The sequence below is a fragment of the Quercus suber genome, unplaced genomic scaffold, assembly GCF_002906115.3.
Source record: "Quercus suber isolate HL8 unplaced genomic scaffold, Cork oak 2.0 scaffold_259, whole genome shotgun sequence".
NCBI lineage: Eukaryota > Viridiplantae > Streptophyta > Magnoliopsida > Fagales > Fagaceae > Quercus > Quercus suber.
In genome coordinates this window covers 900,017-915,608 of record NW_027069715.1, presented here as the reverse complement: position 1 = coordinate 915,608, position 15,592 = coordinate 900,017, and the positions used below count along the sequence as shown (strand labels likewise).

Here is a 15,592-nt window from a genome sequence, read left to right as displayed (position 1 = left end):
AAAAAAAAAAAAAAAAAAAAAAAAAAAAAAAAAAAAAAAAAAAAAAAAAAAAAAAAAAAAAAAAAAACAAACAACGTTGAACAGCAGCAGATAGATAATTTTTCATCAAACTCACTTCCTCCTTCCCATTTTCTCCTCAAATTAAGAAGAAAATCATTTTACCCCAAAAGTTGGGCAGGGGGAAAACTCCTAGGCCCTACCATTTTCATTTACCCACCCCTCTCCAATCAAAAATCTTTTTCTCTCATATTTTCTCTTCTCTCCCCTTTTATTCCCAACCAAACAAGCCCTTAGTTACTGTATTTTAGGTGTTATATCTTAGGTTTTTCAAATAACTACTTCATTAAATTTATTCTCCTTAAGAAAGACTGTTTTTGCTTGAATTTAATTAAAGAGCAATATCTAAGATTTTCATTTTTTCATGCTAATTTGTTTTTTTCCCCTCCATAAAAATGGCATATGCCTAGGTCTTGGGCCTCTTTTGGGTGTAAACTGTCAATTGGCCCTCCCTTCATATCAATACATGAACATGAGTATCCATGATACTGAGAAAGGAGGAGGAATACTGACAAAGAGTATATAGTTTGAAATCAACATAATTGACAAAGAAGATTAATCCTTTGAAAAGTCAATCACATAGTGTAATAAGAATACACACAAGCACACAAATCCAAACACACATGCACACAAATCCAAACACACATACACCCATGGTTTCTAAGTTCTTGTTAACATTAAAGTAAGATGGTCCATTACTTACATATCCAATAAGATTGAGCGAGTTGCTATGATAGAAACCAGTATTCTTCTTGCCACTCAATATCTCGAATAACAATACTCCAAAACTAAAGACATCGGATTTAATAGAGAAGAAGCCTTCCAAAGCATATTCTAGGGATATATAGGCACTGTATTTCATTGTAAAACAAAATGTTCAGTAGCTTCAAGGTTAATAATTTGTATGTTATTGACATTTGCTATAGAGCATACATACTTATGGATTATACTTACTAAGTCCCTACTATTCGGTTGGTTGCTTGTGAGCCATTACCACCAAAAATTCTTGTCATTCCAAAATATGATATTTTTGGATTCATGTCTTTATCCAACAAGATGTTGCTAGCCTTCAAATCACCGTGAATAATTTGTAACCTGGAATACTGATGGAGGTAAAGAAGCCCTTGAACAATCCCATCAATGATGTGAATATAGGTTGGCCAGTCTATCACCCCTTGTTTAATTGGATCTGTCACAATACCACATACAGATAATAAGATAGAAGATAGAAAAGAATTGGCGGCATTATGTGTGTGAAACCTTTAGTTACAACCAGATTTTAAGCTATGAACAAGCATAATTATTTAAGCAGAGTACTTTGTAAGAAATTGAGATAGTGTGAAACTACTTACCAAAAAGGAAAATATCTTAGATTTTATTGGGCAAATACTCATAGATCAAAATCTTTTCACCTCCTTCAATGTTGCATCCAAGAAGTTTCAGAAGATTCTTGTGTTAGAGCTTGGCTATAAGGGCAACCTCATTTTTTAGTTCCTCCCATCCTTGTCCAGATTTTCTTGAAAGTCTTTTTACTGCTACTAATTGTCCATTAAGCAATGATCCCTGAAAACAATTCTTTTAAGTTAGTTTCTGATTTGTTAGAAATTTAGACTCCTTAAACCAACCAGACTAACCTAGTTAATTAGCCAAGTGATTAACTTAGTCAAATTATGCAATTCTAGGTTATCACCAACATACAATCATATCAAGAATATAAAGTAGAGGAAATATAAAAGACACAATGATATGATCACCTAGGAAACCACACAGTAAAAACCTGGAGAGGATTTGACCTAACTATCCTCAAGGTAAACCTGAATCCACTATGTGAAATAATCGAAATTCATACAAAAGGACTTACAAGCTCCCCGCTTGACTTCCTAATGCTACCCACCTGTAGAATTTATTGACACGACCACGTGCAAGCTCCGAATCCATGAACTCCTTCTTTCTTGGATTCTCCAATCAAGATACAAGCACCTCCACTTGTTATTCTTTAAGCTCCAATGGCAGCAACTGAGTTGATCATCAAGATGTTGACAACCCTAAGTTTATATGAAGGAAAGCTCCTCAAAGATCTCACAAGAGATTCACATAAATAACAATATGAGTAACAAAAACCTTAGAGAGGTTTGGGTACAAAATCCTAGATACAAAAGAGGCACACACTTCTCTCTCTCTCAAAGCTCTCAAAAACGTGGCTTAGGGTTTCAGATCTACTTCTCTCACTATATAAATGAAACCCTAATCTTTAATGGGCTTAAGCTGCTGTTTGGGCCGACTTAAAATTCTGCAGATACAATTTTCGATTGATCGAGCCTGTTCTTCGATCAATCGAACCAGGCAGAATATGAAGTTTTCTTCTTGCAGCTTGTATGTTCTTGAATATTGACTTGAATCACCTTGAGCATTGTCTAATAAAACCTATAGACTCTAAGATTTATATCTAGACAAGTTTGTGTTCAAGATTTGCCAATTGTTCTAAACATTTAGAACCTAACAAACTCTTCCTTTGACAATTCGTGACAAAACTTTCATACAAAATGAAATGTTCAAATACAAGAAAAACCCAATACAATAAAATGCCCATTACAACAAATTCAACCTAACTACTATCCATCAGTTGCAAGAATAGACAGTAGCTCAATTGAATCAACCTGTATATTTCCTGAAACACTAAACAAAATGCGTAAACGCATGTGTGGAAAATACAAGTAAACAAAAATAAATTTTTGATTTCACATAACGCAAAATAAAGACATATACCAATGAAGAACTCATAAGTATAAATCAATAAGAAGTGAAACAAGAAACATATAAATCAAAATAAATTCTAACTCTCCCCCTAAGTTAGATACATCAAAAAGTTTTTATATTCTCCCCCTAAACAAAACAAACAGGTCATCTATGTCTCCCCCTTTTTGTCACGTATTGACAAAGACTACCTAATCAGAAGGTAGACAGAAAATACACGCAACAGAGTAAGAGAAAATAAAGACAACTCTCCCTAAGAACCACAAAGGTTAAAAAAAATTTCTCCCCCAAGAAAAACAGGAAAAACAGAACAAGTTTTGCGAAAAATAGTTTTGGGAAAAAATAAAGGGGGTTGGGGATAAATAAAAAGACACAAATCAAGTTTTTTTATTTTTTTTTTTTTTTTTTAAAAAACTAAGTTGAGGATACACATGAAGAAAAAAAATATTCTCTCTTTTAATAAATGCAAACTTGACATTATGTGACCCATAAACAATTGCATGAATAGAGAAAAATATTTGCACATTGATTATCCATCATATCTCTTAAGAAAAATATTTTCTACAGTTCACACATAAGAAATAGCATATACTAGAATGTACAAAACTTAAAAATTAATCAATCAATTTTTAATCAAGTTGAGTACCCAATTTAGCAAAGTGTATGCATGTTATGTGTGAAAAAAATGAGAGATATGACTGCAAAACTGCAAGATGGATATAAAAACAATGTAATGCATGTGAATCCTAAACACAAATTATGCATGAAAATTTTTTTTGGTAAAAAACATAGAAACTGAAAATTTTTCAATTTCGATCGATCGAGAATCGATCGAACATCAACTGAGTTAGGCAGACTCAAACCAAAAATTTTAATCGCAATTTCGATTAATTGAAAAATAAGTTCGATCGATCGAAAGTCTGGAAAAATCATATTTTTGAAAAACAAAGCATTTTAATGCAGAAACTCCTCAAAGCACATTGTTTTATAAAAAATGCATGAGTATGAAACGAAAAGTTTTTTAAACACTTGAATTCAACCTAGATCTTCCAAAATCAATTTTCAATCAGTTTGTCCTCAAAGCGCAAACATTAAACACATTTTGCATTAAAATTAAGGAACTTTTAATCTTGGATGGCCACAACAAAATCACACACAATATAATGTACCAAGTTTAGTAAAGAGTAACTTGTGTAGTGTGTGCAACTAGCAAAAACTTGAGATACATGTGAGGTGATATGTGAATAGCAATTAATCATAAATTCTACAAAATTCATCACATAGAATTTAAAAGAGACTATCACCTAAAGAGTTACATCTTATAACTCCCACATCTCCTAGAACATAAGCTTGCAATCATGTAAGTTTCTTAAATTTTGCCTCATAATGTACACACCAATTTTAATTATGTGATTTGGCATCAAGCCTAATAGTACACACCAATTTTAAGCATTAAGCAATTAAACCGAGGTTACACCTTATGTTCTTTTTGTGCAAGTGCTACACTTTCTCGATCACAAAATCTTATGATATGCACTAAGGTGTTCATGATTGGCTAGTGAACAGTTGTGAGATGGTTATTTATGCCTTTCTCAAAAGGTTCAAGTCCGACAGTCAAAGACATGTGACTTCAAGATCAAGACAAAGTGATCAAAAACTATAAACATCTTTCCTACACAACATGCACTACAAAACTCAACTAGTAAAATGCAATAAATAAGCTCATCAAAGCTAAACAAGGGACATAAACTTGTTATGTAAAGATAATATGGTCAATCCTTGATTATAAATCCAAGTTGTGAAATACAAAACACAAAAATCATTTTGGTTTGAAAAAAATTTATGACCAAGAACAAAAAGCACACATTGTGCTAAATGATTAATGCAAATGCAATGCATGACAATGCTTAACTAAGCTATAAAGGGTACACAAACAAGAAATATCAATTTCTTAATTAACCCTTGAGTACATGTACAAACTAGTACATACTCTTACAAAATCAGAAAAAGCTTAGCATACTATTTAAGTTTCTCCACAATGTCAAGCATGTTCTAAATCAAGAGAGAGATATCATAACTCATGTAATCCTCAAGAAAAATAAAACAAGACACAAAATAAAATATTTTTGTCTTTTTGAAAATTTTCAATATTTTTGGATTTTTTGTTTAATAAAAAAACTAAAATCAACAAAACAACCAAAAACAAAAACAAAACATGTCCACAAATAATTGAAAGAATTAAATCAAAGACAAGTCAGCAATACTCACCTTGGAGAATCTTTCTCACCCATATAACACAAGCCTTCGACTTTGTAGGTGAAAATCTATGAGAAACAGAGTGTATTTGAGGAATTACTCCAATCTTCTATGAAAGACTAAAATCTTGCAAATTCCTTTCACAAACCAACAAGCTCAAATTTTTCAAAAGAATATGAAACAATTTATATGGACTTATGGCAGGAGAAATATCATCACATATCCTAGATTGAAACAAAGAATGCTTAATTTTCAATTTATGACAATTAGGACGAATGTGACCATGAACACCACAAAAGTGGTAAACATGAATAAATTTAGGAACATCAATATTCCTAACAGCAAATCTAGTCTCAGATTTTGGTTTTTGCCTCAATAAAGAACAGTTTGGTCAAATATGACCAACAGCACCACAAAGGTGACAGGTAAGCACAAAAACAAATTTATTATGCTCTCTAACAGTAGGTTTAGACATGGGTTTAGAAACTTCAGCGTCTATATCAGAACTTTTACCTTTGTCTAACCTAGCAAAATAAGCTTTTTCTTTATTATTCCTCTTGAAATGAGGGATATAAACTTTCTCAGTTTTAGGCTTAAGAGAAACAGAAACATTTCTGTTATCAACAACAGGCTTGGTACTAGTCAAATTTTTCAATTTTAGTTTTAGATTCAACTAACTCTTGTTCCAAGCTTTTCATCTTCTCATCTTGAGAGGAAATTTGATTTCTCAAAAATTCATTCTTTTTATTAGATTCATCCAATCTCACAATCAATTCATCTTTTTCAAGATTAGCCAATTTTAACTCTTCCTTGAATTTCTTAGAAATTTTCAAAGATTTAGAGAATTCCTTACGAAGAGTTTCAAAAGTATCAAAAAAATCAACAGAGACAATAGTGTCCTTTTTATTCAAAGTATCACAAACATGAGCGGAAAGACATTTCAAATTATCCATGATTATAGGGGTCAAGGATCAGCTCTTAGATCAAAAGATCTAAAACAAAAGAGCTACCCGCTCTGATACTATTTGTTAGAAATTTAGACCCCTTAAACCAACCAAATTAATCTAGTTAATTAGCCAAGTGATTAACTTAATCAAATCATGCAATTCTAGATTATCACAAACATACAATCATATCAAGAATATAAAGCAGCGGAAATATAAAAGACACAATGATATGATCACCCAGGAAAACATACGGTAAAAACCTGGGGAGGATTTGACCTAGCTATCCTCAAGGTAAACCTGAATCTACTATGCGAAAGAATCGAAGTTCATACAAAAGGACTTACAAGCTCCCCACTTGACTTCCTAATGCTACCCACTAGTAGAACTTACTGACACGACCACGTGCAAGCTCCGAATCCACGGACTCATTCTTTCTTGGATTCTCCAATCAAGATACAAGCACCCCCGCTTATTATTCTTTAAGCTCCAATGGCAGTAATTGAGTTGATCATCAAGATGTTGACAGCCTTAAGTTTATGTAAAGGAAAACTCCTCAAAGATCTCACAAGAGATTCATATAAACAGCAATATGAGCAACAAAGACCTTAGAGAGGTTTGGGTACAAAACTCTAGATATAAAAGAGGCACACACTTCTCTCTCTCTCAAAGCTCTCAAAAACGTGGCTTAGGGTTTCCTTTATATAGTGGGAGAAGTAGATCTGAAACCCTAATCCTTAATGGGCTTAAGCTGTTGTTTGGGTCGACTTAAAATTCTGCAGATACGATTTTCGATTGATCGAGCCTATTCTTCGATCGATCGAACCAGGCAAAATATGAAGTCTTCTTCTTGCAGCTTGTATGTTCTTGAATCTTGACTTGAATCACCTTGAACATTGTCTAATAAAACCTATAGACTCTAAGATCTATATCTAGACAAGTTTGTGTTCACAATTTGCCAATTGTTCTAAACATTTAGAACCTAACATGATTAATCCTTGAGAAGAATCCATATCAAATAATTTTTATATGTTGTATTGTAGCAAAACTTTATGCAAATATTGTGACTTCAATATTTATGTTAAAGGTTAGATTGTGGACTAATATATATTACTTTAGAATTTCTCTTCTAAGATTGATATGCTTAGTTATTGAAACTTACTTTGTATACAGGTCCAAAAACACCCTCTCCAAGTTTATTCAAGGCTGCGAAGTTATTAGTAGCAGTAGATACACTTGAAAAACTAAAGAGAGGAAGCTCCATTTCCTTATTTCTACCTTTCTCAGCCCCCTTCTTGTTGATTAATCCTTCTTGTGTAGACCTTTTGTTGAAATCAAGTGATATCAAGTCCTCCCCTACTTGATTAAAAAGATAGTTCTGATTAGTCCATGTTGGGTAGTCCAATTTCTGAAATCAAATGATAAAATGTCCTCCCCTACTTGATGAAGAAGACGGTTCCCGTAATCTAATCCTAAAAGATTCATAAAACCTGACATGGCTCAGCAGAGAACTAAGTTCTGTCACATTGTACCTGAGGAATTTATGCATATAATTCAAACGCATTTGACTGTTTTGTTGAAATCCTTGAAGAGTTTTATCTAAGAGAAAATCTAGGAAGTTGTTTGAGGAAAGAGGACTGGTTTTTGTTGGAGCAGATCAAGTTTAAATGTTTGGTTAAAATTGAAATTTTAACTCGAATAATCAAAAAAGAGGAAATGTGTGGAAAGTTTAGACAATTCTATATTTTAATCAATATTGCTTATGTTCAAAACTAGCAATTTGGACCCTAGCGAAATTGGAAGAGAACATCCAATGAGACGGCAGCAGATTGAATTCATGGATCCTCTTCTTTACCTTCCTTCCCATTTGGTCCCCGTCCCATTCTCACTCCCAGGAATATCTCTCAACTCTCTCCCTCTCTTCTCCGAGCAGCGTCTTGGATTCTCTATCTTACCTCTTTGGGTGGCTCTTGGTTGTGGTGCATTCAGCGTTTGACAACCATAAAGGTTCAAATTTCCGTGGGTCTTGGGTTGGGCGATCTTGGTGAATTTGGTTGAGGTTTCAGCCAAAATGGTGGTTCTGGTTCTTCGGCCGGTTTGGAGGACTGGGTCATGCTCGTTTTGTCGCGACGAAGAAGCAAGATATTTGAAGTGGCTACATTGAAAAGCTTCATGGGTATTCTCTTTTAGCGCAGTCCTTTGTCTCTTTCAGCTTACATAGATGTTGATTGGGCTGTTGATACCCTCTAAACTCTAAAGACACTCTACATCAGCTTAGATTTTTTTGTCTTGTCTTGTTGAATACCAATCATTGCTTTCGCTGCTACTTTAGTTATGTTGGCTTTGTACAATTTTATAGGGCTTTGGGTGTTTCATTCATCATATTCCTCAGATTTGGCGTGACAATGTTTCGGCACTTGCCATTGCCACAAATCATGTCCAGGGGTGGAACATGTATAAAAATTCGAACCAATTTAAAAGTGTCATACAAGAAATATGAAAAGTTAATAACATTCTAGTACTGATCATGTCTGATATATTTACCAAGGGCTTATCTTCTCCGCGTTTTATTCAATTAAAGAACAAACAAATGCTTACTTATATGCCCATTAGTTTGAGGGGAGATGTTAGTATTACTGATGACACTTGCACCATTCAGCCACTGAGGGGAAATGTGTTTATATACCAATAGTGTGCAGATCACATGCTCATGTGAATAGAATCATTCTTCTGCAGTTAATCCTCCCTTCATTTTTTTTCTTTTTATTTGCTTCTTCTGGTTCTGCACTTACTGCTTTTGTGATTCAAAATCTCTGTGCACTTTAAATAGGATCCATGGTTTATATATCAAGAAAATGCCAGAGAAGCCCATAAGTAAACGTTTTAATTATTTAGATTTTAGATGATAGTCCATCCATTCAATTAAAGAAAATAAAGAAAAGTTCACTAGTTTTACCCACCCAAGCAAGTAGCAACTATGAACCCCCAAATGATAGAATTTAAATCTGAAAACAAAAAGATGCCAAAGAATCTAGTCCCAAATGCACTCCTAAATACTTCAAAACTTTCACATATAACATCTCTTGCAAGCTATTTATGAATTCCCTATCTAGCTTCTGGCAAAGTTATAGTTACTGCATTTTCTGTGTTGGATTCTTCATTTCTTGATAATGCACCTGCATTGCCAGAACTTCTTTCTACGAAAAAACCAGGCTGTTTAGGTTGAGGCAGAATTGCTTCCTCATTTGTTAACATAGAAAGCACACAAGACATTACCGGCCTGTCTTCAGTGAACTTTTGAACGCATAGTAAACCAACATGAATACATCTTAGTACTTGAGATCTTAAATGTGAATCCTCCAAACATGTATACAATAGTTCCAAGGCCCTGCCCTCCTTCCACAGCAACCATGCCTAAAAAAACAATTAAATTATAGATGCTTACATAATTTTTCAAATTGGGGAACACAGAGAGAGAGAGAGAGAGAGAGAGAATTTTGAACTTACATGTCCTAGTAGGTTATGATGGTGATCAGCATGAAAAAAGTTTCGATTTTTCATGCCACTCACTATCTCTAACATGAGCACACCCAAGCTAAAGACATCAGATTTCACTGAAAATGTTCCGTCAACTGCATACTCAGGAGACATGTAGCCACTGCATGAAACTATAAAATATTAGTTTTAATATTCTTATTGTTGTTGTTGTCATTATTGGTAGGTTACATGAACTGGTACATCTCTAACTTTAACACATGATATCACCCTTCATACCATGTTTATGAGGGAAGGAAGGTCATTTGGGTCAGAGACTCAGAGCACATTGATGAAATGTTGCTATTGTTTGACAAACAAAAATATAATTCCATTTTGTAATACTTACTGTGTTCCAACAACTCTTTCTGTTTTCATTTCAGATTCATCTCCTCCAAAAGTTCTTGCTAAGCCAAAATCTGATATTTTTGGGTTTAAATTGATATCTAATAAAATATTACTCGCTTTTAGATCCCTGTGGATAACTTGAAGTCGAGAATCCTGGTGCAGATAGAGAAGTCCTCGCACAATCCCCAAAACAATGTCAAGACGCTTTGGCCATGTCAGCAGTGCACTTCCATTTTGTTCTGCATATAACTTTTGCCCTTATTACCATGATCAATGATTATTTTCAGTTCTTTTGTGAACTTGTTTTGAAAATCATTGGAGGACTCTATTCAAAGACACGATAGGTAATACACTCAAGTACACAACCTATAAAAGAAGGAAAGCAATAATAACACATAAAAGCTCATTAGAATTGTACCAAAAATGAAATAATTCAAGCTTCTGTTGGGCATGTATTCATAGATTAACATCTTTTCGTCTCCTTGAATGCAGTAGCCTAAGAGCCTGACAAGATTCCTATGTTGAAGTTTGGCAATGAGAACAACTTCATTCTTGAACTCTTTGAGACCTTGTCTTGAATCCTTTGACAGCCTCTTCACAGCAATATTTTGTCCATTAGATAGGTGTCCCTGCAAATCATCACATAAAGATGCATCTTTCCTTTTGAATTTGCATAATATCACCATACAATTTGTAACCTGTATAACAAATTCAGAATCCTTTTTACCTTATAAACAGGACCAAATCCACCAGCCCCAATCACATTTTCTTGAGAGAATTTGTTTGTTGCAGTGGCAACTGTTGTAAAATCAAAGAAAGGTACCTCTACATCTTCTTTCTTTCTTGGAAGACTTACTGAAAGCATATATTACCTTATCAGGAACAGCTTTTGATTTTAGTCTAACTAAGCTTTATCATGATCACTTCAATTGATCTAGATTTTGCATCATTTATTATTTCCAAGCATGGAAGTTTATACTCTTTTTTTTTTTTTCTTTTTTTTTTTTAATTTTTTTAATACAATGGATAACTATACTTACATCTTCTACTTGCTATCTTCCAAGTTATACACCAGAAAACAAACCCCAAAGTAAGCATTCCACAAATGACTGATACCATCAGGATGACCACTGGACTTTTCTTCACGTTTGATTGGCGGATTGATCCTAGAACAGACAACAATTAAGATATTTGTTCATTTTGCTTGAATCCTAGTTCATTAGGGTAACAGTATTAGATCTTTGCTTCCACTGGTCAGGTTTTATTATAAGTTAGTTGAGAATGCTAATACAAGCATAAATAAAACTATGGCTTGAGAAATTATACTGAAATCTATCCTGCTATAGATTATAAGACCCTCTGCACCATGCTGGCCAAGGTCTTTGTAGATGAAGACTGCATATGCTAATACGTTAGAAGTGAGTGTTAGAGAGCAGAAAGTGCACTTACTTAGTTCTGAAGCAGCCAGTCGTATATAGAGATCTTGCCCGGGATTTTCTTGGTTATACCCTCTAATATCAATCAAATTCCCAAACCAGATCAAACAGCCATTGCCTCCCCCATTAATGTCTGAATTTGCATATGCTGTACATGAACAGTTCTTCAAGCACTCTGCCTCGCATTCCTTGGTGCTCATACTCTTGTTTAACCAAAACTCTAGCAAGTCAGGCAACTTCACCCACTCAAGCTTCATGAAACTATCTTTCCTCTGGCATTCCAGTGGGGTTCTCCTTACACATCCACTTGAAGAATTGAGCAGTTTCCATTCTTCTGGTGATTTGGGGTTGAATCCTTCCAAACACTCGCAAGTTGATTCTTTGTAACTTCTGCAAACACTATTAGCGCCACACTGCCCATAATTGTCACACATGTCATTCGGTATTGCATCGATGGTAGTCCATTCAGTGCTTCCCTCTGTCAATACAAAGCGTTGGAGGATGCCTGACTCACTCAGTGTTATCCTTGTAGAAACCAACTTGTTTTTAGGTTCATACTTATATCCCACCATGTCATTTTGGGATGCTAATATGGGAAAGAAAAATTGATTTATAGGCATAGGAAGACCGCTGAATCGAACTCCATTCCATGGTCCAGTGCGAAACATTTTCATCGTTCCCCTTTTTATAAATATTTGAGGCAACCCCTTGTAATCAAATTTGTATGTAGCGTCTCCTGGAGATGCAATATCTGAGTCTTTGCAAGATGTCAAAAATCGGTTTAGACCATTGCTCATGTCCTTTCCTATCATCATGCCTGGTAACCACGTGTTTATTGGGTAATCATAGCTCTTCCACAGATAGCTTTCAGAGGTTGAATTTACATTGTCTATAAGAACAAGGTTACCAGAACTTAAAAGTTGAGCAACTGGAATCTGTGCTGGCCTGGATGGATTTGAATACCAGATAGTGTGGTTGCTTTGGTTGAGAAGAACTAGTGTTCCATTGTTGCTGATGGTGAAAACTCCAGAAGGATCTGTGACTGGGCTGTTCTGGTTCGCTATCCACACAACTATGCCCCGGGTCTTCTTGTACCATATGCCCAAGTACCAGCTCTTGTTGTTGCCTGAAGAGAAGAAGCCTAGCTCAAAAACTTGGTCTGAGGAAACTAGAGTCTGGATACCGCTAATTGATTGCCCTGGACTTATGGTGTCAGCTGCATTGCAAAATTGCAACAAGGTTGATGAGAAAGCAATGAGACAGTAAAAGAATGAGGGAAGAGCAAGTGTCGTCATTAACAACCCCCTCTTTGTTTTTTTTTTTTTTTTTTTTTTTTTTTTTCTCGGCTGAATGAAAGCTCTTAGTCAGTCCGAACTATAAAAGTAGTTAACTGCTGCTAATAGCAGAGAACAACAAAAATACTAGCAGTTAGAAGCTGCAAATCAAAACAAAATAATTGCGTGATGAAGGGTTTAAATTTAAATAATCTATTAGCCCATTCATCACGATTCTAGAAACAAAGACTTGGAGGACTTAATGGGCTTGTAATTCTAGTCATATTTTTCTTTTTCTTTTCTTTTTTTTTTTCTTTTTTGTGAGGTAAGTTAGTTAAATTAGAACATGAAAAATTTAGTATACGGTCTAATATCACTAACGGTATACTAACAAAACGGTCAAAGTCTTTCTAACCAGACTAATACTAAAAGAGGTCCCCACGTTTAACATAAATCAGTTTTGAATTCGGGCTGTACGTGTTGGAAAAGTAGAATGTTTTGTTTGTTGGAAAAGCCATTCGCTAATATCGTAACATCATTACAAGTCACAATCACTAGACTTATGTCAAGGAAAGGACTCAATCAGTCCCTAGTTCATGTCACCTTGCAGTTCAGTCAAATCACCTGAAGACATTTAAGCATGAAAGGACATGTTCCTTTCAGTCCAAGATAGAGACATGCTTAGGCCCCAATACATGATGTCTCGCTGTTAAGTTCAATCATTCAACGGATCAATCCCAAATCTATATTTTCCAAAAGATCCAGAATTTAATTACTTTCACATTTTCCTTTCCTAATCTTGGTTTAAGCAAACCTGTATCTGATTGGATCCACGTTCACGTCTACTACGTCTGCATTTTCAGTTTTTTTTTTTAGCCATAAGTATGACTTTTCCACTCATATACTGTTCATGCATTTCAAATTTTCTCTAACATAGTGCATTGTTTAGGTACTGTTTATAAGACCCACAAAATATTTTATTCAGAAAAAAATAAAAATAAAAATAAAAATAGATCTTACGATACTATTCACACATTTAAAAATTATTTTACTACTGTGTTTTCAGTTTTCAGTTTTCAACAAAATAAGTTGTATTCAAACAAATCCTTAACATTCTGTTTCTTTTGGCAATAATGTTTTTTAGAAAAATAAATTTCTTTTGAATTTTTTTTTTTAAAACTATCTCATTTTTCTATATTTGGTAGTAACTTTAAATGAGTTTAAAAACAATCTTTTAACTTTCTTTATTTAGTTTAATGTGAGATAAAGTTGTTTTTCAAAAAAATTAGTAGAATACAATTTATAAAAATAAGTGATACTTTTTATGTTGACCAAAGATAATTTTCTTTTAACTTATTTTTTTCTAATGCTATGAAACACTAGAATACACAAAAAGCTACAAACAGAGCATGAGGGATGACTGAAAAAATATGAGAGAATAACGAAGAAAAAATTATTTTTGTAGGTGTTTTGTTGGAAAGAGGAGACGATGGAAAATTAGTATAACCAGGTGTTCTTCCCTGGGCCTACCAAAAACCAATATCTCCAATTTGAAGAGAAAATGAAAGAGAAGACACAGCTTTATTGCGCAGAACAAGAACAATATTGCCCCCCTTTCACGTTAGTAGACTTCGGCCACAACTTTATTTTTTCTTTTCTTCTTCTTTTGTCTGCCTGTTGCTTCTATCCTGTTACAATTAACTTTAAGTCTTTAACTTATTATTATTATTATTATTATTATTGGTCTTATCCAAAATCTAAATGAGCAAACTGCCAACGTTTTAACGTTCTCGACAATTCATTTGAGACTTTTTTTTCTTTTTTTTTTAATATTTTTTTTAGCCAATTTAATTAATCACATTTTTATATATAAAAATAAAGAGATATAAATAAGTTAAAATAAATTAATAATTATAGTGTCAATTTCATAATGTGTCCAATTATTTTTTATCTATATAATAACTAATAGCCGAAAAGTTTGACTTTTCGTTGATCATTCTTTATTGTGCCACTTAGCTACATAATTTACTACCACGTTCTTTTTAAAACACTAAATAATTGTATCTTTTCGGTGGTTTGCTTATTCAGTTTCAAATGCCACACATATATTTAAAAATATCAAACAATTATACCTTTTCATTTTGTCCACTAAGTTTCAGCATCTATTTACCATTTCACATAAGATATATATATATATATATATATATGTATATACCACCTGTTCATAATTTAATTTTGTGATGATTGGAACAAATTTTGCGTGTGTTTTAAATCATTTGAATCAATTGCTAGTGCTTGCGTCTGATTCTGCGAGAGGATTTGTGAATTATGCATGGTATTATGATTTCGGTTTGACTCTTGTGTATGATATCCGTTTGCGACGATGATTTGCTTTGGAAATTTTCACTGCTTCGAAGATTTCCTTGGTTAGTAACCATTAAGAACTTTTAGAACTAACTGTTTTTTTTTTTTTATTGTTATGAATATACGGGCAGATTGTCTTTTGATTATTGCATATTATATTTGTTTTAACATGTTCAGGAATAGATGAGTTTCTTGGCCACGGTTATATTATATTTTATATTTTATTCAAGTGCTTAAATACTCGTGTATTACAAATGGCTATTATATACCTGTTGAGTTTATGAATGAATCAATATAGATTATCTTGGTTGGAGATATTGATGACCACTCCTTATTCGTAGAAACACACAACAAAGTTTATTATTAAGTTTTACAAATAGGAATTTTGGAGAAGACAGGTTTTTTGTGTTTCTATGAAAGATGAAAGAGAAGAATTTGAGAAGAAGTTATCAAATAAATATGAACTACTATTTATATCCAAAGAATTATGACACTTCAATAGACATATTTTCATTCAATATGCAATTTTTCGGCCAATAATCATTTTTTCATTCAATAAGTACCTTTTTAGTCAATAGGAATATTTTCATGCAATAAACACATTTTTCAGTTAATAGGCACATTT

The 15,592-nt window shown here is 33.5% G+C and overlaps 1 protein-coding gene and 1 pseudogene across 1 annotated transcript; both read right to left on the bottom strand.

Moving 5' to 3' along the window:
- Positions 1 to 628: 628 nt before the first annotated feature.
- Positions 629 to 7,275, bottom strand: LOC111992248 (G-type lectin S-receptor-like serine/threonine-protein kinase At1g11410; annotated as a pseudogene).
- A 1,658-nt stretch (positions 7,276 to 8,933) lies between these two features.
- On the bottom strand, positions 8,934 to 12,645 carry LOC111992247 (G-type lectin S-receptor-like serine/threonine-protein kinase At4g27290). The gene is made up of 7 exons (XM_065781214.1): positions 11,343 to 12,645; positions 10,934 to 11,059; positions 10,621 to 10,748; positions 10,312 to 10,522; positions 9,895 to 10,132; positions 9,519 to 9,669; positions 8,934 to 9,425 (listed from the first exon to the last, which is right to left on the bottom strand). Exons 1-7 carry the CDS (start codon positions 12,622 to 12,624, stop codon positions 9,117 to 9,119), a joined length of 2,445 nt encoding a protein of 814 aa, XP_065637286.1. The 5' UTR covers positions 12,625 to 12,645; the 3' UTR covers positions 8,934 to 9,116.
- Positions 12,646 to 15,592: the final 2,947 nt, after the last annotated feature.

Bases quoted from the DNA above. Each gene is read 5' to 3' on its own strand.
- LOC111992247 (XM_065781214.1), bottom strand. From the start codon at position 12,624: ATGACGACACTTGCTCTTCCCTCATTCTTTTACTGTCTCATTGCTTTC. The intron at 10,133-10,311 runs GTACAATTCTAA...AGTTATATGCAG, and splicing joins CTTGAATTATTTCATTTTTG to AACAAAATGGAAGTGCACTG. The intron at 9,670-9,894 runs GTAAGTATTACA...AGTTTCATGCAG, and splicing joins GAAAGAGTTGTTGGAACACA to TGGCTACATGTCTCCTGAGT.